Source organism: Ovis canadensis, chromosome 12, assembly GCF_042477335.2.
Source record: "Ovis canadensis isolate MfBH-ARS-UI-01 breed Bighorn chromosome 12, ARS-UI_OviCan_v2, whole genome shotgun sequence".
Lineage (NCBI taxonomy): Eukaryota > Metazoa > Chordata > Mammalia > Artiodactyla > Bovidae > Ovis > Ovis canadensis.
The window spans coordinates 66,979,294-67,004,447 of NC_091256.1; the positions used below are offsets into that span (position 1 = coordinate 66,979,294).

The following is a 25,154-nucleotide window of genomic DNA, read 5'->3' on the forward strand; positions in this document are numbered from 1 at the left end:
GGCTGACGACATCAAGTTACTGCACAAGACAACTTTTTCTCCCTTTATTCATTTCTGTTACAGATGAAATAAATATGAATATAGCAAATATATACCTTTCTAGCAGGACTTTTCCTCCTGGGATAGGTTTTCAGGCCTTAAAGAGGCACATTTTGTTCTAAGGGCTCTTGAAGATGGAGCAAGAAAATAAGTAGTGATTCTTTTTTGATTCAGCCATCACACAGAGGTTGAGCATTAGTTAGATAATCCAGAACATCACACTTACTTTCCAATGTACTGTCTGTCTTCACAGTCAACTAAAAGTAAAGTGAGCTGTGCAGATCTGGGTAGCCAGCGCAGGATTAAAAATTGCCACACATGAGCTACATGTCAATGAGCTGGAGGAATAGTAAGATAATACTGCGGGATGAAGTAATGCTCTTCAAAAAACATTCAGGAACACTCACATGTTGCTAAAAGATTAAACTTGAAGGAAAAGACAACCATACAGAACATATTTTCACAAACTTTTTTTTTTATTACTCTTTGCACTATGCTTGGGAACAATATGTTTAGAAAAATATTATTCACTGACAGAACACTCAAATAAAAATCAGGTTTTTATCTATTAGAAAAGACTCTTCTTGCCTAAGTGGTTTTCCTGCAAGGTCAGTAGGTTCTGGAGCTGATCACCATATTGCTCGCTGGATCCCAGACAGTTGTCCATGATCAGCTAAGTGACGGAAGACAATACGGCTGAGCCTCCAGCGCCGCTTTACGCCTCGTGGACGGGATGTCATAACACATCGATTTCTGATTCTAACGGGGCAGCTATCCCGGGGAAGGGCAGCAATTTCTTCATCAGCCACCTCCTAAGGGAAGTTGCAACGTTATTTACACAGATCACATGCATTTATTTATTCTAGATGATGAGTCAATGCTCAGAGGAAGAGAACACAAAAGGCTAGATTCATTAATGCAGCCGAGTTTGGCAAAAGAACCCTGGGTACCATGATGAATTTTACTGAGTAGAAACAAACAAGCCAGAAAGAAACAAACAGGCCAGAAAGAAACAATGCAGAATTGACACACTTGCAATGTAATTTTTCAAAATTAAACTGAAACCTAACAAACATAACCAAGAATCCACAAACTAAGTGTAAAGCTCGAAAAGCTTTCACCAGTAGAAAACAGCTGTGTAACCAGCAACTAGACGAAGAAACAGTGTCAGTACCTAAGACTTCCCTCTCCTCTTTCGGTCACTGACCTCCCGGCTAACATTCTCATTTCTCTTTTGGAAAATACATGAATGCATTTCTGTTGTCTCCCCAAATGATTTCCCCAGCTTCGCTGAGAAAATCGATATAGAACACTGTGTAAGTTTAAGATGCACAATGTGATGTCATGATACATGTATATACTGTGAAAAATAATTACCACAACAAGGTTAACACCTCCATCACCTCACATAATTACCTTGTGTGTGAGAGAACACTGAAGATTTACTCTTTAAGCAGCTTTCAAATATGTAATACAGTAGTGCTAACTATGGTCCACATGCTGTACTTATTTAACCCCAGAACTTATTCACCTCATAACTGGAAGTCTGTACCCTTTGGCCAACACCTCCCCATCTCCCCTAATCCCCAGGCTCTGGTAACTACCATTCTACTGTTTCTATCAATTTGGTTTTTCAGACTCTAAATATAAGTGAGATCATACAGTATTTGTCTTTCTGACTGACTTCACTTAGCATAATGCCCTCAAGGTACATCTATGTTATTGCAAAGGGCAAGATTTCTTTTTTTAATGGCTAAACAGTATCATACTCTGGGCTTCCCAGGTGGCTCAGTTGGTAAACAATCTGCCTGCCATGTGGGAGACCCAGGTTCAATCCCTGGGTAGGGAAGATCCCCGGGAGGGCATGGCAAACCGCTCCAGTATTCTTGCTGGAGAATCCCATGGACAGAGGAGCCTGGTGGGCTACAGTCCATGGGGTCGCAAAGTCAACATGAGCACACATGCAGTATCGCACTACCACACTCTGTGCCGCTGTGTGTGTGCAAATCACACTCTTGGAGTGGCACGTTCACCTGCTGATAGACAGTCAGGCTGTTTCCATGCCCTGGCTACTGTGGATAATACTGGAGTGAACACAGGGATGCAGCTCTCTCTTCATTTCTATCTAGTGATTTCATTTCCTTCAGGTTTATACTCAGATATGGAATTGCTGGATCATACGTGGTAGTTCTAATCTTTAATATTTTGAAGAGCCTCTAAACTATTTTCCACAGTGGTTGTACCAATTTACATTCCCAACAGCAGTGCACAGGGTTCTCTTCCCCACATCTTCACCAACATTTATCTCATCTTTTGGACAGTAGCCATTCTGACAGGTGTGAGGTGAGAGCTCTTTGTAGTTTTTGTTTGCATTTCCCTGATTAGTTGAGCATCTTTTCATGTACCTGTTGGTCATTTGTGTCTCTTTTGGAAAACTGTCTATTCAGGTTCTCTGCTATTTTTTCATCATTTTTGGGGGGGGTGCTACTGAGTTGCATGGCTTCCTTATATTTGGGGGATATTAAGCTCTTGTCAGGCACATGGCTTGCAAGCGTCTTCTCGCACTTTGCAGGCTGCCTTTTCACGCTGCTGCTCTCAGCGTGACGTAGTCCACTTGCTTTCCTTTGTCGCTTGCACCTTTGGTGTCACAGCTAAAAAAAAATCACTGCAAAGGTCAATGTCAAGGAACTTTTACCCCTTGTTTCCTTCCAGCAGTTTCACACTTTCAATTCTTTTAAGTCTATCCCATTTTGAGTTTCTGTGAATGGTGTTAAGATAGGGGACCAATTCTACTCTTCTGCATGTGAGTATCCAGTATCTCCAGCACCACTCACGGAGAAGCTATCCACAACACCCACTGAGTATTTTGGCTCCCTTGTCGAATACTTGTTGACCAGTTATCTGTGGATTTATTTCCAGGTTCTCAATTCTGTTCCACTGGTGTATGTGTCTGTTTTTATGCCACTACCATACTGTTTTTTTTTTTTTTTTTAACCTTTCAAATCCACTTTTATTTTCCTTTTTCCTCCTCACATACAGAACTTTTCCACACACTCAATTTCTTGTAGCTATAAAGTCACTTGATGTTGGTCAGGTACCATTTTATCCCTTAAAACTTTGCTGGCATCAAAATATGACAGTTAACCAGTGTTAAATCTATAAAATATTTACATAGCACAGCACATTAAGCTTTAGACACTTGGCAATTAAACCACATAAAAATTGGACAAGAACCTACATGTTCAGAATCAGGTGTTCACAGTCCCTATCTGTGTACATGGTTCAAAAGGCAGCAGAGGCAACAGGCAGTTACTCCGAAGGACATGGACCACTATTATCTGGAAGCACATTATGTTATCCCAGTGTCATGTACCACTCCACCTTTCTCCAAGGCGGTCTCATAATTCTGGAATGGCAGGTCCCACTTATACAAAATGAAGACAGACAACACAACGTTTACTCTGTAGAGACATCCTAACTCCTACTATGCATGCATGGTGATCTTGAATGCAACGCGTCCTAAAAACTTGTCACGGTCATTCTGGGTTTTTAGGTTGGGTGATCCATCAATCTTGCACTCAACCATTACTTCTTTTACATCACCATCACTACCAAAGCTGACCTGGACGGCAACTAGTGGCTGCAGGTAGCTCCCATGCAGTTTTTTCCCATAATATGGAAAATATTTTAAATCTATCGTTCCATTGGAAGGATAAGTTGATAGAAATGCTGTGCTTTCACTCTTTGCAATACAGTCTATCCTGGGTTCTCCTTGAGGCTTTAATCCAATTATTCTGTTCATTTTCACAAGAATACAAGGCTTTCCTTCTTGGTAGCCAAACGTGGGATCATCCACACCACTGCATGCTTCAAGTAAAGCAAGAGGAAACTGACACGCTGTGTATTCTGGACCCTTCTGCTCAAAAAAGGTTCCACTGGTACAATCTGTGAGATTCTTCTGTTCTTCTAAGCCATATGGCTTTAGAAATTTCTTAAGGTCATCAATGTACCCTTGATAGGATTCTAAATCAGACAGGCTGAATGAAAAATCCAACACAGACACTGGTTTTGGAAAAACCATAAGTCCTGGACTAGGAATCTGGTCACGATATTTTGGAACCTCATCATTCAGAGTCTGAAGCATGGCCCACATTGTGAATGAAAAGAGTGCCGCCAGGAACCCATAAAAGACTAGGTAGAAGAGCAAGATCAAACCCCAGCTCTTGGCGGTGCGCCCCAGGAATTCTCCGGTTGTCCGGTTGTAGATGAAGAGCTTCCACTCGGCCAGGCTTTGGTTGAAGGACTTCTTGTCTGTCTTCGTCATGGTGTGTGTGCCGACGGCGAGAGGAGCGGCGGCCGCGGGGGTGGAAGCGGCGAGGAGCGCTGAGGCGCGTCCCGGCACGAGCGGGGAAGCTCGGCGGCGGCGGCGGGAAGCGGGACGGCAGAGGAAACCTTCTCGCTGCGGTGAGCGCTCAAGCAGACTGCGCTGCGCCGCGCCGAGCCAGGCCGCCACTCCGGCCGCCCATACTGTTTTGAATATTATAGCTTTGTAAACCAGGAAATGTGATGCCTCCAACTTTGTTCTTCTTTCTCAGGATTGCTTTGACTCTTTGATGGTCTTTTGTAGTTCCATACAAATTTTAGGATTATTTTTTCTATTTCTGTGAAAAAAATGCTATTGGAATTTTGATAAGAATTGCACAGAATTTATAGATGGCTTTGTGTAGTATGGGCATTTTAAAAACATTAATTCTTCCAACCTATGAACATGGAATATCTTACTTATTTGCATCTTGCTTATGGTAAATGTTTCTTTTAATGTGCTGCTGAATTTGGTCTGCTAGTATTTTATGGGGAATTTTTCCATCTCTATTCATTAGGTATACTGACCTGTAGTTTTCTTTCTTTTTAGTGCCCTTATCTGGCTTTGCTATCAGGGCAATGCTGGGCTCATAAAATGACTTTGGGAGTGTTTGTTTCCCTCTTACTCGATGTTTTGGAAGAGTTTGAGAAGAACTGGCACTAGCTCCTCTTTAAATGATTGGTAGACTTTACTCCTGAAGGCATATGGTCCTGCACTTTTTTCTGATTACTGATTCAATCTCCTTACTCATCACTGGTCACTTCAGATTTTCTGTTTATTCATAATTCAGTCTTGATAGGTTTTATGTTTCTAGGAATTTATCTCTTTCTTCTAGGTTAGCCAGTTTGTTGGCCTACGATTGTTCTTATCAATTTGTTATGATTCTCTGTATTTCTTTTGGTATCAGTTGTAATATTTCCTCTTTTGTTGCTGATTTTATTTGAATCTTCTCTCTCTTTTACTATGTTAGTCTAGCTAAACGCTCATCAATTTTATCTTTTCAAAAAAATCAGCTCTTAGTTTCACATATCTTTACTGTTTTTCTGGTTTCTATTTTCATTTATTTCTGTTCCAGTGTTGGATTCTGCTAATTTTGGGCTTATCTGTTTTTATTTCTAGAACCTTGAGGTATTAGGTTATTTCCCATAAGATTTTTGAAGTATGCAAGTGTGAAACCTCTGAAGACCAAGTAGAAGGAAATGTTTGACATGAAGATGAAGAGGAGGAAGGACAGGAGCACAGAACCTTGACATCTACAGTAAAGATTCTGACTGCTGAGATGCAAAGACAAGTGATCAGGTTAGATTTACATTTTTAAAACATCATTTGCAATGTAAGGAAATAAATATGGTAAGGGCAAAAATGGTTCAGGGGGAAAACACAGATTACTGCAGTAGCTAGCACTAAGGTTTTGTCAGGACAGATTTATTCTTACGTATGTGCTTAAAAGTATGTGTATTATTGTGCATGTGTTTGTATGGGATAGACCCTTACTAGACTATGATGTAAGTAAAATAATTACTCTAACATATTAAAAACACATAAACGTATGAAAATGTATATGAAAGCCACTAAGTTTATATTGAGCTTCCCTGGTAGCTCAGACCAGGTAAAGAATCCACCTTCAATGCACGAGACCTGGGTTTGGTGCATGGGTGCGGAAGATCCCCTGGAGAAGGGCGTGGGAACCCACTCCAGCATTCTTGCCTGGAAAATCCCCATGGACAGAGGAGCCTGGTGGACTGCAGTCCATGGGGTCACAAAGAGCTGGACATGACTGAGTGATAAGCACAAGTTTATATTAATTATTCAGCATTAAGAGTAGTTCCTGACCTCCAAAAGCTCATACATATGTTGCTATTAAGAAATACTGACAAATCTGTGTGCTAAAAATTACAAAACACTGATGGAGAAAAATCAAAGACCAAAATAAATGAAGTGATATACTTAAAAAAAAAAAGAAGTAATGATAAAATTATATGAAACATGATTAAGTCAATGAATGGTAAATAGTAAGAACTACAAAAGGAACTGAACAGGAGAAATGACTGGACTGGTAGAACATGAAGAACAGCTACAAATTGTTAACATGTGTATGAACATAAAGATTTAAGGCAGTGTACAACTGAGGAAACCAGAAGTGAAAGAGACACATGTACCCCAATGTTCATTGCAGCACTGTTTATAATAGCCAGGACATGGAAACAACCTAGATGTCCATCAGCAGATGAATGGATAAGAAAGCTGTGGTACACATACACAATGGAGTATTACTCAGCCATTAAAAAGAATTCATTTGAATCAGTTCTGATGAGATGGATGAAACTGGAGCCGATCATACAGAGTGAAATAAGCCAGAAAGAAAAACACCAATACAGTATACTAACACATATATATGGAATTTAGAAAGATGGTAATGATAACCCTGTATGCAAGACAGCAAAAGAGACACAGATGTATAGAACGGACTTTTGGACTCTGAGGGAGGAGGAGAGGGAGGGACGATTTGGGAGAATGGCACTGAAACATGTATACTATCATGTAAGAAACGAATCGCCAGTCTATGTTCGATACAGGATACAGGATGCTTGGGGCTGGTGGGGGATGATCCAGAGAGATGATATAGGGTGGGAGGTGGGAGAGGGGTTCAGGATTGGGAACTCATGTACACCCGTGGCAGATTCATGTCAATGCATGGCAAAACCAATACAGTATTGTAAAGTAAAATAAAGTAAAAATAAAAATTAAAAAAAAAAAGATTTAAGGCAGTGTACAAATGAGGAAACTAGGCAAAGGGAAAATGAGACAAAAGAGCATTCTGTGAGAGCCTGTAAATTCATTAGCACCAGGACAGAAATTCGCCTTGTAAGCTAGTTGGCAGGCAAGAAAGAGCCATGTTAAGTTCCCAGGATTAAGAGAGGCTCTACACAACTATTGATGGTTCTCAAACCAGAGACTCTTCATGGAGGTCTTCATAAATTTGTCCTCCCTAACATCTTAAGCTTTGTTTCTCAGGAGCCACTTCTTATTACTGCCTAAATATAGGCAAGTAGCTTAATGTCATTACAATAAAAGCTGTAACAGAATGGTCCAAGGCACTCTGTTGTCTGCTTATCTGGCTGAATTTAGATAAGATTTTAAAAGAATCCATGATAATGAAGAACCTATACATTATTCTCCAAATTTATATGAATGAAATAATTTTTACTCTAAGCTTTTGATAAGTTTAATGGCCTTGAGTATGAGTTATAGACTCTGATAAGACTCCTGCATGCAGGTATTTTATGCTGACAGTTGGGCCCAGGACTTATGCTTCAGGAAGCCTGAGCTGACATTCTCTTTTTCAAGTTAAAGAGTATGACAAGAAGTCAAACCTATATGGAAGGCCACCTCATGGGTAAAGGAATTCAGAAGCAGGCTTAGGGATGGCCTTGGATAAGGAATAATGTAGGTCATGTGCTGGGCACGCTGAAAGACTGGAATGAACTGGAGAGACACCATAGGTCAAATAACTATCCAATTTCTGTGTGGTCACCATGCCTCAGTACTTTCTAAGCATCACCTAATGAAATGGCTGCAAGGCTAGTTAAGAATGAATAATTTTTTTATTTGAAACTAATCAAAAGTTTCAATGGTATTTGTTTATGTTGACCAAGAAAACGAGATTCTAGTCTCTACAAAGTACACTAAGTTACAACCAACAGTATGAAGTGATTTGAGTTAACGATTTTCTGGCAGATACTCATCTTAATTAGCTAACCTGAAGGTGTTTTGGAAGAATAGTATTCTTCCTGAGAGAATTGATCCGTAGCCTCTCATCTGCATACTCATAGGCCATTTTTCTTCTCTTTACATCACGCAACATTCTCCAATCGACATAGTAACTTCGAGCTTGGCCTGAAGCTGATGAAGGAACCACCTAAAAGAGACAAGGAATAAGTGGAGGAGAGTCAGACCCAGGGTTTGCCAGAGGATCACAACCCAACTCCACCCACCAGCCTCTCAAAGAAAGAAAACTACTGTCCCACAACCCACACAATAATCTGCAAATTCAGGCCAGACACTATCCTGGGACTACCTGGCCCCCGGCCCTCAGTGGGTGAACACTGCTGGGATGTAAAAGATGTCTCTTACAGAGGAACACTTCTCCAAAGTTGAGAAACATAACCAACCTATCACATACATAAAGTACAAACAGCACTTGAGATAAAATGAGGTGACAGAAAAACATATATGAGGCGAAGGAACAAGATAAAACCTCGTAAGAGCAACTAAGTGATATGGAGGTAGGCAATCTACCCAAGAAACAGTTCAGAGTAATGATTGTAAAGATGATCAAAGGACTTGGCAGGAGCACAGATGCAGAGAGCAAGAAATTATAAGCTTTCAAAAAAGAATTAGAAAATACAAAGAACAATGAAACAGAATTAAAGAATGCAATAACTGAAATGAAGGATATCTCACACACTAGTAAAGTAATGCTGAAAATTCTCCAAGCCCGGCTTCAGCAATATGTGAACCGTGAACTTCCAGATGTTCAAGCTGGTTTTAGAAAAGTCAGAGGAACCAGAGATCAAATTGCCAACATCCTCTGGATCATGGAAAAAGCAAGAGAGTTCCAGAAAAACATCTATTTCTGCTTTATTGACTATGCCAAAGCCTTTGACTGTGTGGATCACAATAAACTGTGGAAAATTTTGAGAGAGATGGGAATACCAGACCACCTGACCTGCCTCTTGAGAAACCTGTATGCAGGTCAGGAAGCAACAGATAGAACTGGACATGGAACAACAGACTGGTTCCAAATAGGAAAAGGAGTACGTCAAGGCTGTATATTGTCACCCTGCTTATTTAACTTATATGCAGAGTACATCATGAGAAACACTGGGCTGGAAGAAACACAAGCTGGAATCCAGATGGCCAGGAGAAATATCAATACCCTCAGATATGGAGATGACACCACCATTATGGCAGAAAGTCAAGAGGCGCTAAAAAGCCTCTTGATGAAAGTGAAAGAGGAGAGTGAAAAAGTTGGCTTAAAGCTCAACATTCAGAAAACAAAGATCATGGCATCTGGTCCCATCACTTCATGGGAAATAGATGGGGAAACATTGGAAACAGTGTCAGACTTTATTTTTGGGGTTCCAAAATCACTGCAGATGGTGACTGCAGCCAAAGACACTTACTCCTTGGAAGAAAAGTTATGACCAACCTAGATAGCATATTCAAAAGCAGAGACATTACTTTTCCAACAAAGGTCCGTCTAGTCAAGGCTATGGTTTTTCCAGTGGTCATGTATGGATGTGAGAGTTGGACTGTGAAGAAAGCTGAGTGCTGAAGAATTGATGCTTTTGAACTGTGATGTTGGAGAAGACTCTTCAGAGTCCCTTGGACTGCAAGGAGATCCAACCAGCCCATTCTGAAGGAGATCAACCCTGGGATTTCTTTGGAAGGAATGATGCTAAAGCTGAAACTCCAGTACTTTGGCCACCTCATGCAAAGAGTTGACTCATTGGAAAAGACCTTGATGCTGGGAGGGATTGGCGGCAGGAGGAAAAGGGGACAACAGAGGATGATATGGTTGGATGGCATCATCGACTTGGTGGACGTGAGTTTGAGTGAACTCTGGGAGTTGGTGATGGACAGGGAGGCCTGGCATGCTGTGATTCATTGGGTCGCAAATAGTTGGACACGACTGAGCGACTGAATTGAACTGAATAGAAGGAATCAGTATGGACTCAGTGATTCAGAAGAATGGATCAGTAAGCTGGAAGACATAGGAGTGGAAATCACTCCCATGTAACAGAAAAAAGAATGAAAAATAATGAGGCCAGATTAAGGGACCTCTGGGATAACAGGAAGCATGCTAACAGTCACATTATAGGGATCCCAGTGAGAAAGGGTCTGAGAAAATATTTGAAGAAACAATAGCTGAAAACATCTGTGATTTGGGCAGGGAAACAGTCACCCAAGTACAAAAAGCACAGAGAGTCCCATACAGGATTAATTTACAAAGGAAATATACCATAACACATTGTAATAAAAATGACAAAAGTTAGAAAGAGAATATTAAAAGCAACAAGGGAAAAGCAACAAATGACTTATAAGGGAATTCCCATAAAAGTACCAGCTGATTTTTCAGCACAAACTGCAGGCCAGAAGAATGTGCATGAGGTACTTAAAAATGATGAAAGAGAAAAACCTATAATCAAGAGTACTCTGCTCAGCAAGGGTCTCATTCAGATCTGATGGAGAAATCAAAAGCTTTCCAGACAAGCAAGAGCTAAGAAAATCGAGCACCACAAAACCAGCTTTATAACAACTGCCAAAGAAACTTCAAGAGGCAGAAAAGAAAAGGCCACAACTAGAAACGAGAAAATCACAAAATGGAAACACTCACTGGTAAAGGTAAACATACCATAAATGTAGGAAATCATCCATGCACAAAGCTAGGAGGGAGGTTAAAGACAAAAGTAACAAGTAGTAAAACCATCTGCATCCACAATAAGCAGTTAAGGGTTACACAAAACTAGATGTAAAATATAAAATAAAGAGTAGTAATCATGAGGGGAAGAGAGTACAAATGCAGAGTACCTAAAATGCACTAGAAAATAAAAGATCAACTTACAACAAGCACGTAAAACTACACACTCCAATGCAAAACCTCATGGTAATTTCAGCAAACCAGAAGTCTGTAATATACATACAAAATGAAAATGAAATCCAAATATAACACCAAAGACAGTCATCAAATCACAAGAGAACAAAAGAGTGTAGGGAGAAAAAAGACCTACAAAAACAAATCCAACACAATAAACAAAATGGCAGTAAGAATATACATATCGATAATTACCATAAATGTAAACAGATTAAATACTCAAACCAAAAGACATACATTGGTTGAATGAATATAAACAGAAGACCCATAAATATGCTGTTAGTGAGAGACCCACTTCTCAAGAAATACAGAATGAGACAGGATGGAAAAAGGCGTTTCATACAAGTGGAAATCAAATAAATGTTGGAATAGCAATACTCACATCAGATAAAATATACTTTTTAAACATAGCTACAAGAGACAAAGGAGGACATTATATAATGATCAAGGGATCAATCCAAGAAGAATATATAACAACTGTAAATATATGTGGACCCAACATAGGAGCACCTCAATAGATAAGCCAAATGTTAACAAACATAAAAGGAGAAACTGAAGTAACAAAATAATAGTGAGGGACACTAACACCCCACTTGTATCAATGGGGTATAACACCCCACTTGTAACACCCCACAAATGTCTATTCTGTCTGGATAGATCATCCAGACAGAAAATAAATAACGAAACACAGGCCTTAAATGACACATCAGACCTGATATTTATAGAGCATGCAACCCCAAAACAGAATACACATTCTTTTCAAGTGTACTTTGAACATCCTCCTGCATAGATCCCATGCAGGGGCACAAAGCAAACTTTGGTCAATTTGAGAAAACTGAAGTCTTATCAAGCATCATTTCCTATCATGATGCTATGAAACTAGAAATCAAGTAAAAGAAAACACACACACACACTGAGATAAAACAATATGCTACTAGACAATCAATGAATCACTGAAGAAGTCGAAGAAGAAATCAGAAAATACCTGGAGACAAATGAAAATGAGATATAGCAAAAGCACTTCTAAGAAGGAAGTTAATAGTGATAAAAGTTTATCCAAGGAAACAAGAAAATCTCAAGTAAACAATCTAACATTACACCTAAAGCAACCAGCGAAAGAAGAAATAAAAACCAAAGTTAGTAGAAGAAATCATAAAAGTCAGGGCCCAAACGAATTAGCGACTAAAACATCAATAGAAAAGAGCAACGAAAGTAAAAGCAGGTTTTGTTTTTTTTAAGATAAACAAAATTTATAAATCTTCAGAGAGACTCATCAAGAAAAAAAGGGAGAGAGCCAAAATCAGTAAAATCATAAATGAAAAAGGAAAAGTTACAACTGACACCACAGAAATACAAAGGATGATAACAGACTAGTATGAGCAACAATATGCCAATAAAATGTGTAACCTAATTGAAATGGACAAATTCTTTGAATGGTACAATTTCCCAAGACTGAACCAGGAAGAAACAGAAAATTACTAGTACTGAAATGGAACCAATTATTTAAAAACTGCCAATAAGAAAAGTCTAGGAACAGATGGCTTCACAGAAGAATTTTACCAAACATTCAGAGGTGAGTTAACACCAATCCTTCTGAAACTATTCCAAACAGCTGCAGAGGAAGGGACATTTCTGAACTTATTCTATGAGGCCACCATCACCCTGATAAAACCAGATAAAGACATCACAAAAAAAAAGAACATCACAGGCCAGTATCACTGATGAACATGGATGCAAAAATTCTCAACAAAATTCTAGCAAACAGAAGCCAACAACACATTAAGGATCAAGTTGGGTTTATCCAGGGATGCATGGATTCTTCAATATACACAAGTCAATCAATATGATACACCACATTAACAAATTAAAAGATAAAGATCATATGATAATCTCAATCAGTACAGAAAAAGCTTTCGACAAAATTCAGCACCCATTTATGAGTGCTCTTCATAAACTCTTCAGAAACTGGGCATAGGAGGAACCTATCTCAACATAATAAAGGCCATATATGATAAACCCACAGCAAATATTCTCAGTGGTGAAAAACAAAGAATTTCCTCTAAGAGAAGGAACAAGACAAGTGTGCCCACTCTCGCCACTATTATTCAACGTAGTTTTGGGAATCCCGGCCATGGCAATCAGAGAAGAAAAAGGATTAAAAGGAATCCAGACTGGAAAAGAAGTGAAACTTCCACTGTTTGCAGATGACACAATACTCCACGTGGAAAACTCTACAGATACTATCAGAAAATCACTAGAGCTAATCAATACACAGAAATCCCTTGCATTACTATACACTAACAATGAATAATCAGAAAGAGAAATTAAGGAATTAATCCCATCCACCATTGCAATAGGAAAATAAAATACCTAGCAATAAATCTATTTAAGGAGACAAAAAACCTTGTACTCAGAAAACTAAAAGATATGGATGAAAGAAATCAAAGATGACATAAACAGATGGAGAGATATACCAGGTTCCTAGATTGGAAGAATAAACATTGTGAAAATGACTATACTAACCCAAACAATCGACATATTCAATGCAATTCCTATCAAATTACCAATGGCATATTTCACACTTCACAATTCGTATGGAAACACAGAAGACCCCAAATACTCAAAGCAATCATGAGAAAGAAGAATGGAGTTAGAGGAATTAACCTTCCTGACTTCAGATTATATTACAAAGCTACAGTCATCAAGATAGTATGGTACTGGCACAAAAAGAAATATAGTCCAATGGAACAAAATAAAAAGCCCAGAGATAAACTCATGTACCTATGGGCACCTTGTTTTTGACAAAGGAGGCAAAACTATATAATGAAGAAAAGATAATCTCTTCAATAAATGGTGCTGTGAAAACTGGACAGCTATATGTAGAAGAATGAAATTGGAACACTTCTTAATACTATACACAAAGAGAAACTCAAAATGGATTAAAGACCTAAATGTAAGACCAGAAACTACAAACCTCCTAAAGGAACACATAGGCAGAATATTCTTTGACATAAATCACAACAAGATTCTCTATGACCCATCTCCTAAAGTGGTGGAAATAAAAACTAAAATATACAAACAGGATCTAATTAAACTTAAAAATTTTTGCACAGCAAAGGAAACCATAAAGAAGATGAAAAGACAACCCTCAGAATGGGAGAAAATAACTGCAAATGAAACAATTGACAAAGGATTAATCTCCAAAATGTACAAGCAGCTCAGGTAGCTCAATATTAGAAAAACAAAGAACCCAATCAAAAAATGGGCAGAAGACCTAAACAAACATTTCTCAAAGAAGATATACAGAGAGCTAATAAACACATGAAAAAAATGCTCAACACTGCTTATTATTAGAGAAATGCAAATCAAACTACAATGAGGTACTATCTCACACTGGGCAGAACAGCCACCATCAAAAAATCTATGAACAATAAATGCTGGAGAGGATGTGGAGAAAAGGAAACCCTCTTGCACTGATGGTCAGATGTAAATTAATACAGCCACAGTGAGGAACAATATGGAGATTTATTTAAAAACTAAACTACCATATGATATGACCCAGCAATCCCACTATTGGGCATATACCCTGAGAAAACCACAATTCTAAAAGACACATGTATGCCAGTGTTCACTGCTGCACTATTCTCAACAACCAGAACATGGCAGCAACCTACATGTCCACTGACAGATGAATGGATAAAGAAGTTGTGGTTCATATATATAATGGAATATTACTCAGCCACAAAAGGAATGAATTTGAGTCAGTTCAAGGGAGGTGGATAAACCTAGAGCCTGTTATACAGAGTGAAGTAAGTCAGAATATTAACACTGTATATCAACACATATATATGTGGAATCTAGAAAAATGGTACTGACAACCCTGTTTGTAGGCAGCTATAGAGAAGCAACACAGAACAGACTCAGAGACACAGCATGCAAAGGAGGAGGTGGGACGAATCTAGACAGTAGCACTGAAACATATATTTTGCCATATGAAAAACAGATAGCCGGTGGCAACTCGCTATAAGATGCAGGGAGCTCAGCCTGTGCTCTGAGACAACCCAGAGTGGGACGCAGGTTCAAGAGGGAGGGGACATATGTATATCTATGGCTGATTCATGTTGATGAATGGCAGAAACCACCAGAACACTGTAAAGTATTATCGGCTAATTAAAAAGAAATAATTTTTAAATAAGAAAAAGAATGTAGACAGTAGCACTGAAACATATATTTTGCCATATGAAAAACAGATAGCCGGTGGCAACTTGCTATAAGATGCAGGGAGCTCAGCCTGTGCTCTGAGACAACCTAGAGTGGGAGGCAGGTTCAAGAGGGAGGGGACATATGTATATCTATGGCTGATTGATGTTGATGAATGGCAGAAACCACCAGAACATTGTAAAGTATTATCTGCTAATTAAAAAGAAATAATTTTTAAATAAGAAAAAGAAATTCAACATCCATTTATGATAAAAATTCTCCACAACGTGAGCACAGAGGAAACACACTTCAACACAATAAAGGCCATACATGATAAAACCACAGCTAACACCATCATACTCAACGGTGAAAAGCTGAAAACAGTTCCTCTAAGATCAGAAATAGTCAACAAGCTGGAATTAAGATTGCCGGGAGAAATATCAATAACCTCAGATATGCAGATGATACCACCCTTATGGCAGAAAGTGAAGAGGAACTAAAAAGCCTGTTGATGACCACTGGAAAAACCATAGCCTTGACTAGATGGACCTTTGTTGGCAAAGTAATGTCTCTGCTTTTGAATATGCTATCTAGGTTGGTCATAACTTTCCTAAAGGCAGAGGAGCCAGAGATCAAATTGCCAACATCTGCTGGATCATTGAAAAAGCAAAAGAATTTCAGAAAAACATCTATTTCTGCTTTATTGACTATGCCAAAGCCTTTGACTGTGTGGATCACAATAAACTGGAAAATTCTGAAAGACATGGGAATACCAGACCACCTGACCTGCCTCTTGAGAAATCCGTATGCAGATCAGGAATCAACAGTAAGAAGTGAACATGGAACAACAGACTGTTTCCAAATAGGAAAAGGAGTATATCAAGGCTGTATATTGTCACCCTGATTATTTAACTTATATGCAGAGTACATCATGAGAAACGCTGGACTGGAAGAAACACAAGCTGGAATCAAGACTGCCGGGAGAAATATCAATAACCTCAGATATGCAGATGACACCACCCTATGGCAGAAAGTGAAGAGGAACTAAAAAGCCTGTTGATGAAAGTGAAAGAGGAGAGTGAAAAAGTTGGCTTAAAGCTCAACATTCAGAAAACGAAGATCATGGCATCTGGTCCCATCACTTCATGGCAAATAGATGGGGAACCAGTGGAAACAGTGTCAGACTTTATTTTTTTGGGCTCCAAAATCACTGCAGATGGTGACTGCAGCCATGAAATTAAAAAATTAAAAGATGCTTACTCCTTGGAAGGAAAGTTATGACCAACCTAGATACTATATATAGAAAACCATAAAGATGCCACTAGAAAGCTATTAAGGCTCATCAATGAACTAGATAAAGCTTCAGGATAGAAAATGAACACACAGAAATCTGTTGCATTTCTCTACACTAACTACAAAAACTCGAGGAGAATTAAGAAAACAACCTCATTGATCATTGCATCAAAAAGAATAAAATACCACCCTTGTGGCTCAGATAGTAAAGACTCTCCTTGCAATGCGAGAGACCAGAAGGGACAGGCTACTCACTCCAGTATTCTGGCCTGGAGAAGTCCATGGACTGTATAGTTCATGGGTCGCAAAGAGTCAGACACAACTGAGCCACTTTCAGTTCACTTCACATCTACCGAGGGCTTCCCTGGTGACTCAGTGGTAAAGAACCTACCTGCCAATGCAGGAGACATGGGTTCAATCCCACCATCAGGAAGATCCTCTGGAGAAGGAAATGGCATCCCACTCCAGTATTCTTGCCTGGGAAATCCCATGGACAGAGGAGCCTGGTGGGCTACAGTCCATGGGGTCTCAAAAGGGTTGGACACAACTTAGCAACAACAATAAAGCCTACCAAAAGAGGCAAAAACCCGTACTCCAAAAACTGTAAGACCTTGATGAAACAAGGCACAACACATAGAAATATATACCATGTTCTTGGGTTGGAAGAATCAATATTGTGAAAATTACCAATTTTATTGTGAAAATTACCAATACTACCCCAGGCAATCTATAGACTCAATGCAACCCCTATCAAATTATGAGTGGTATTTTTCACAAACTAAAACAAAATTTTTTTTATTTGCATGGAATTATAAAAGATGGAATAGCCAAAGTAATCTTAAGAAAGAAAAATGGAAATAGAGGAAATTAGGCTCCTTGGCTGCTGACAATACTGCAAAGCTACAGTAATCAACAGAATATGGTTCTGGCACAACAACAGATCAACAGAACAGGACAAAAGTCCAGCAATAAATCCCTGCACTAGGGTGAATTCATCTACAACAAACAAAGAATATACAATGGAGAAAAGACAATCTATCCAGGAAATGGTCCTGGGAAAAGTGCACTGCTACATTTTCCTAGAGGAAACACAGGCGGAACAGTCTTTGACATAAATTGCAGCAATATGTTTTTGGATCCATCTCCTAGAATAATGGAAATAAAAACAAAACTAAACAAATGGAACCAAGTCAAACTTATAAAGTTTTGCACAACAAAGGAAACCTATAAACAAAATGAAAAGACAACGCATGGGCTGGGAGAAAACATTCACAAATGATGTTACTGACAAGGGCCTGATTTCTAAAATACACAAATAGCACACGCAGCTCCCTAACATAAAAACTAACCACCCAATTGAAAAATGGGCGAAAGGTTTAAATACACATTTCTCCAAAGACGACAGACAGATGGCCAAAAAGCACACACACAAAGGAGTTCGACATGATTAATTCTCAGAGAAATGCAAATCAAAACTACAATTAGTTATCATCTGATACTAGTCAGGATGGCCATCATCAAGAAGCCTACGAATAGCAAATGCTGGAGAGAATGTGGGGAAAAGGGAACCCTCCTATACTGCTGGGTCAGAATGTAAACTGGTACAGCCACTATGGAGAACAGCATGCAGTTTCCTTAAAAATCTAAAAACAGAATTACCAGCAATACGATCCAGCAATTCCACTCCAGGGCATATAGCTGAAGAAAACCCTAACTCAGAAAGATACATACACCCCAGAGTTCACTGCAGCACTACTTACAACAGCCAGGACATGGAAGCAACCCAGATGTCCATCAACAGAGGAACGGATAAAGAAGTTGCGGTACATATATGTGCATGTATATGCAATGTAATATTACTCAGCCATAAAAAAGAATGAAATAATGCCAACTGCAGAGACAAGGATGGACCTAGAGGTTGTCATACTCAGTGAAGTTAAGCTAGACAGAGAAGGACAAATATCCTATGATATCACTTATATGTGGAATCTAAAAATATTGTATAAATTATTTACAAAACAGAGTCACAGGTGTAGAAAGAAATCTTACGGTTTGGGGGGTGGAGGAAAGGGATAAATTGGAAGATTGGAAGTGACATATACACATTACTATATACAAAATATGTAATTAATAAAGACCTACTGTATAGCACAGGGAACTCTACTCAATACTCTGTAAGGACCTATATGGGAACAGAACCTAAAAAAGAGTGGACATATGTCTATGCATAACTGACTCACTTTGCTGCACAGCAGAGACTATCACAACAGTCAATCAATTATGCTCCAATAAAAAAAATTTTTTAATCTAATTAAAAAATGAGCAGAAAACCTAAAGAGACATTTCTCCAAAGACATACAGATGGCTAACAGGCACATGTGCGTGAGTGCGTGCATGCTTAGTCACTTCAGTCGTGTCTGACTCTCTGCGACCCCATGGACCATGGCCAGCCAGGCTCCTCTGTCCATGTAAAGATACTCAATATCACTAACTGTCAGAGAAATGAAAATCTAAACTACAGTGAGGTATCACTTTGTACAGGTCAAAATGACCACTATCAAAAAGTCTACAAATAACAATTGTTTGAGAGGGTGTGGAGGAAAGGGAACTCTCCTACTCTGTTGGTGGGAATGCAAATTGGTACAGCCTCTATGGAAAATGTTCCTTAAAACTAGAAAGAGTTACCGTATAATCCAGCAATTCCACTCCTGGGCATGTATCTGGAAAAAGCTCTAATTCAAAAAGATACATGCACCACAATGTTTATAGCAGCACTGTTTCCAATACGCAAGATATGGAAGCAACCTAAATGTCCATCACAGATGAATAATAAAGATGTGGGGTATATATACACACAAGGGAGTATTACTCAGCCATAAAAAATGAAACAAGGCCATTGGCAGCAACATGGATGGATCTAGAGATTATCGTATTAAGGGAAGCAAATCAAAGACTCATGATATCACTTATATATGGAATTTTTTAAAAAAAAATGATACAAATGAACTTATTTACAAAATAGAAATGAACTCACAGATACAGAAAACAAACTTATGATCATCAGAGTGGAAGGGGAGAAGAGATAAATTAGGAGTGTGGGATTAACAGATACACATTAGCATGTATAAAATAAACAATAAGAATTTAGAGTATAGCACAGGCAACTATATTCAGTATCTTGTAATAACCTATAATGGAAAAGAATTAAGAAAAAGAACACACACACAACACCAAATATAAGCATACTGTAGATCAACTACAGCTCATAAAAAAAGAACTAAAAAAAGACACAAAGTGGATTCATCCTCCCACCTCATCCCTTATCTGCCCAGTGACCATACCCCCATCCCAGAGGTATCCAGTTACTAATTTCTTTTCTGTAGCCTTCCAGAGATTTTTGCCTGTAAAATATACATACATACTCCCCCTCCCATGTTTCTCCTCCTACCCATTTTTTTCACATTTAACAATAGATCTTAGAGCTCTTTCTATATCCATGTTTAAAAGCTTCCACATTGTTTCAGGTTGCATAATATTCCACTATATGGAAGAGACCAGGTTCAGGAGATACTATCTCATAATAGGGCCTCTTTGGCATATTGTTTATTTCAAGCAAAAGGAATCTGAGAAACAGCAGGTCCAAGAAGGATTTTATGACCTTCCCCTGAATCAGGTCATAAGACCCTCACATGAGAGGGTCCCTCTGTATACCCAGGACATGAAAGAAGCATCCTTATCACTGAAGCCTGAGGAACACTGAGAAGAATCTAAATACCTGGCCATGCTAAGTTTCCTTTAGTTTTCTACACATAGCTCATGCCTTTAGTCTTACCACATTTTCCCATGGTTTACCAGGCTTCATTAACCCTAGCACAAGACCCACTTAGGTTTAACTCCTTTGGTTCTTCTTTCCTTATGAAAACTCCTGTGTTGGGTAAAACTTACAAATTTGTATGCTTTTCTCTTGCTATTGACACAAGGGCCCCAGCTGAGAATTTTTTCCCTCCCCACAAATGCATCATGATTTATTATCCTGAGACCTACTGGTAGACAACTAGACCATACCTCACCAGTTATCATTATAAACAATCTGCAATGAATAATGTCTTATGTAAACCATTTCATATATATTTGTATATATCAGCAGGATAAAGTCCTGGAAGCAGAACTGCTGGGTCAATGGGTACTTTGAAATTGTCACTCAAAACTCATTTCTTAGTGTGAGTTGTCCAGTAACAAGACAGAGGGTCCATCACTGTCTCATGTTTAAATGGTGATAGCCAACAGTTCTGACTAACAGTACACACAGAGTATAGGGCATTAGAAACTCAAGTCTTTCCCAAACCAGAGCAGATACTATACATTCATTAAATTACAGCTGTGGAAAATGATGGCTTATAACTGCTGCCTTAGAAAAAACACATGCATAGCATGATACAGAATATAAAGCTGAAAACGAGACTACTAGACTAGAAAGATAACCTTTTTTCAACCTATCAACAAAAGATAAACTGCCTTCAATGCTTCAAAGTCTCAAGAGGAAATATAACAACTCTAAAATCATCTTTTAGAAGTAAGATAGCATGTATCCAATCGATACTGAAATTTCATTCATGACTGAGTCAAATGAGTACCACGGTCACAGCGGCTGGAAATAAGCGTCACGGAAAGAGGGCTCAGGCAAGGCTTTGAAGGACTGACAGAATTCTGATACAGTTAGGAAGCGGGGGAAGGGAGAGAAGGTGAAGTTTTTCCAAACCAAACGGAAACGGACAAGATAAGAGTGGTAAGGTCCAAGGAGGTCATTCTGGCTGAAACAATTCACCTGACGGGGCAATGCAATGTCTGCTGTTACCTATGAAACTAAAAACAAAAGAGAATTAAAAACCAAAATTAAATACTTTCCCCTTCAATTCTTTGCCAGACTATCCCTAATCAGTGTTCTATCATCTCCTAACAGGTTTCTATTTATTTAAGAAAAAACAAGGAACTTTTTATTCTTTCTGTACAACTTTTTTTTCCTGACTATAAAGGCAATACACTTTTAAAATAAACATTTACTGGTCTCTTACATTAATTTCTTCTGTAATAGTTTATGTCCTTTGCCCACATTTCTATTATATTTTCTTGCCAGTTTATAACAGTGCTTTACATGTTAAGATTGCTTCTATTCTGTTCTGTACATATCCTAACCTACCCCTCTCTCTCACCCCTCTTCATCTCCTAAAACTATTCCATTGGACTTTCTTCAACTCATGGTCTACCATCATCAATATCTTCTAAATCCTCAACTTCTCTTAACAATTCCTCCAGATATTTGCTCAATAGTTTCCCCTATAGCTCTTTTTCTCCCATGACTGGGAGGAAGCTTTCTTGCTCTTTACTGCAGCTTCCAGACTGTCCCTCCTTCCTGAGAGGAAGCTGTGACTCTTGTGCAGTATAACTCACTGGGCTATACTTCCACCACTGCAGTCGTCTACCACAGCCCCCACCGTTCCCTTTCATTTTCCACTGTCAATCCTGGCGGTCACTCCTTCTGTCTTAATTGCTGGTGATCTCAACACAAGTGAAATTATACCCTGATCTCTCCACTCCACGAACTCTTTTCCTCCAGTCATTTTGTTCTCCACTCCTCTTTTCCTATTTACTTCCATACTGGAGCTCTTTTATTCCCAGGAGGTGAAAGCTTCTATTATCCAATTGTGTGTACCTCATACTCTGTCACTTCTTTCTAGCATGTTTCCTCTAACACCCTAATAACAGCCCCTCTGGAACTTTCAATCCATTGCTCCTGCCAGCTTTTCACTTGTCTCTCAGCTTTTGACTTCCTATCTCCTGCTTGTGTTGCTCAGTCGTGTCTGACTCTTTGCAACCTCATGGACTGTAGCCTGCCAGGCTCCTCTGTCCATGGGGATTCTCCAGGCAAGAATACTGGAATGGGTTGCCCATGCCCTCCCCCAGGGGATCTTCCCAACCCAGGGATCAAACCCAGGTCTCCCACAATGCAGATGGATTCTTTACAGTCTGAGCCACCTGAATTCCATGGTCTGTAAACACAATATTGTCTTTCATACACCCTCAACTCCCTGATCCCTCTTTCACTTCACCTTATTGGTTCTAATCCTTGCCACTATTCTTCTGATGTACTCTTGACTATTTTACACCATCTCTTCTTTCTTTAAATCCCTGACACCTGCTCCCACATCCCCATGTTTAGCTGATGACTTTACTTTCTCTTCAGTTATGAAATCAAAAGCATCTATAATCAGATATATAGGACAGACTTGTGGTTGCCAAGGGGGAGGGGGCATGGGGAAGGGCTGGATAAGGTGTTTGGGATTAGCAGATGCCAACTATTATATATAGAATGGAAAAACAACAAGGTCCTACTGTATAGCACAGGGAACTAAATTCAATATCCTGTAATAAACCATAATGGAAAAGAATATGAAAAAATATGTGCAACTGAATCACTTATGTTAATAAATTAACATAACATTGTAAATCAACTCTACTCAACAAAATAAATTTTTTTAAAGCATCTGCAATCATATGCACTACATTCCCTCCTGCTATTAAATTATTAAAGATCTGCTCCACTACAGTAGCCACTAACTGCACATGACTAGTGAGCCCTTGAAAAGTAACTAGAGCAATGAAATTCTAAATTTTATTTAATTTTAATTAACGAAAAAAATCTAAACTTAAACATTAAAAAGTTTTAGTTTTGATAGGACTACATTTTCCATCTTAACCGTGAAAAATTTAGAATCCAAACTAAGATGTACTCTTAAGTGTAAAATACAAACCTGATTTTGAAGATTTAGCATGAAAAAAAAGAATGCAAGATCTCACACATCACATTTATAGATTACATGTTGAAATACAATATTTTTGATAAACGTATTTAAAACATTTTAATAAAATTAACTTCATCTGCTAATTACTTTTTTTAATGTGGCCACTCGAAAACTGTAAGTTACAAATGTGGTTGGTATTTTATTTCTATTGGACAACGCCATTACAGATTAACTGTTCATGTTCTGAAGACCAAATAATCTAACACTAAACTCATCACCTCTTGCCTACACAAGCTACAGCTTCAGCAATTCTTCCCTCTCCTACATTATCTATTTTCCCCCCTCTACAGAATCTTTCCCTTTGACACATAAACATGCACTGACTTGTCACGCTAAAAATAAAAACCACCACAAAACACCCACTCTTAACCCATCCCCTCTTCAGCTATTGACCCAATTTTCTGTTCCTTTTTGCAGCAAAACGTCTTCAAAGGTTCGTCTACGTGTGTAGTCTGTGTTTGTAGTTTGCAGGAAAGATAGAAGGTATTTCTTTCCTCCCATTCTGTCTCTAATACTTTCACCCCCACCACACCACCGAAACTGCTATGCTGCAGGTTCCAACAATTCCCACGCTGCTAAACCCAGCAGAGGGGCTACCAGGTGCCGCAGTGGTAAAGAATCCGCCTGCCAATGAAGGAGTCCCAAGAGACGCCAGTTTGATTCCTGGGTCGGGAAGATCTCCTGGAGGAGGGCGCGGCAACCCACTCCAGTATTCTTGCCTGGAGAATCCCACGGACAGAAGAGTCCGGCGGGCTAGTCTATGGGGTCGCAAAGAGTCGGAAGCGACTGCGCAGGCACGCACGCAAACCCAACAAGCAATTCTCAGCCCTCTTAATTGACTTTAACCAGAGTTCCCCACTCGCTGCTCCTGGAGTGCTTCCAGGCCACCACGCTCTCCTCTCTCGCTCTGTTCAAGTCTCCTTTGCTCGGCTTTAACTTTGAGAGGTTTTGGGGGCCTCATTCTTCAGACATCTTCTGTCTCCACCTACACTTGTAAAGTGGAGTCAGTCTGCAGGCTTTCAACGCCAGTCAGCTCTAAGTATACAAATAACCCAATTTACGTTTGCAGCTCGGCCCTCCCCGGAATCCAGCCGGAGGAAAGAAGCGGACAGAGAGAGAACCCTGGAACAGGTCTGCACTGGGCGCTCCTGGTGGCAGAACAGTGGAGGACCTGTGGGTATGGAAGTTCAGAGAAGGGGAGGAGGGTATAACGGCGCGGGCCAGACCTGCCGGACGATCCGCAGCAGAGAGCCGAGCATGGAAGCAGCCATCTTGTTGACCGCAAATGTCAAACCGCTGCAACTTTATTAACACTGCCGCAGACAGCGAGGACACGAGGGGCGGGACCTGGGCCGCAGGGGGCGGGTGTTTAGCGTTCGAGAAGGAGGGGATAGTTAATTGGATTAGCGTTCTCGCGGTATTCGACGGAATTTGGGCAAAACGACAAGCTGGAAGTTTAGCTGTGATGTTGATGGTGGTCTGTGACGCTTTTCACCTGTTCCTCCCTTCTTGAGCGGTTTACACACCCTCTTAAATTACCTTTGTCCTCATTCACCTCCTTTTCTTCCACCCTTTCTTACCTGTCTGTTCATAGTCACCAATGTCTCTTTCTCTAAATTCGGGCTCAACCTGCTTCTCTTGTATCCTCCATTAGTTTAGGATGCTACTTGCTAGAAGCCCACAGTTAACGGCCAGTTCCTCCTCTGTCCAGTTCTTTCTTCGTCCCTCGTGTAAATTTTGC

At 39.5% G+C, this 25,154-nt stretch overlaps 1 protein-coding gene and 1 pseudogene across 1 annotated transcript; both read right to left on the reverse strand.

Moving 5' to 3' along the window:
- Window positions 1-494: 494 nt before the first annotated feature.
- MRPS14 (mitochondrial ribosomal protein S14) lies at window positions 495-24,755 on the reverse strand. The gene is made up of 3 exons (XM_069546119.1): window positions 24,640-24,755; window positions 8,163-8,321; window positions 495-851 (listed from the first exon to the last, which is right to left on the reverse strand). The coding sequence occupies exons 1-3, from the start codon at window positions 24,682-24,684 to the stop codon at window positions 669-671; spliced, it is 387 nt and encodes a 128-aa protein (XP_069402220.1). The 5' UTR covers window positions 24,685-24,755; the 3' UTR covers window positions 495-668.
- On the reverse strand, window positions 2,515-7,370 carry LOC138416616 (sodium/potassium-transporting ATPase subunit beta-3 pseudogene; annotated as a pseudogene).
- Window positions 24,756-25,154: the final 399 nt, after the last annotated feature.

What these genes read in the sequence shown, in the direction of transcription:
- MRPS14 (XM_069546119.1), bottom strand. Translation starts at nt 24,684, where the DNA reads ATGGCTGCTTCCATGCTCGGCTCTCTGCTGCGGATCGTCCGGCAG. An exon ending in TGCTGCGGATCGTCCGGCAG is followed by an intron (nt 8,322 to 24,639) that starts GTCTGGCCCGCG and finishes TGTCTCTTTTAG; the next exon opens with GTGGTTCCTTCATCAGCTTC. An exon ending in TTCTTCCAAAACACCTTCAG is followed by an intron (nt 852 to 8,162) that starts GTTAGCTAATTA and finishes AACTTCCCTTAG; the next exon opens with GAGGTGGCTGATGAAGAAAT.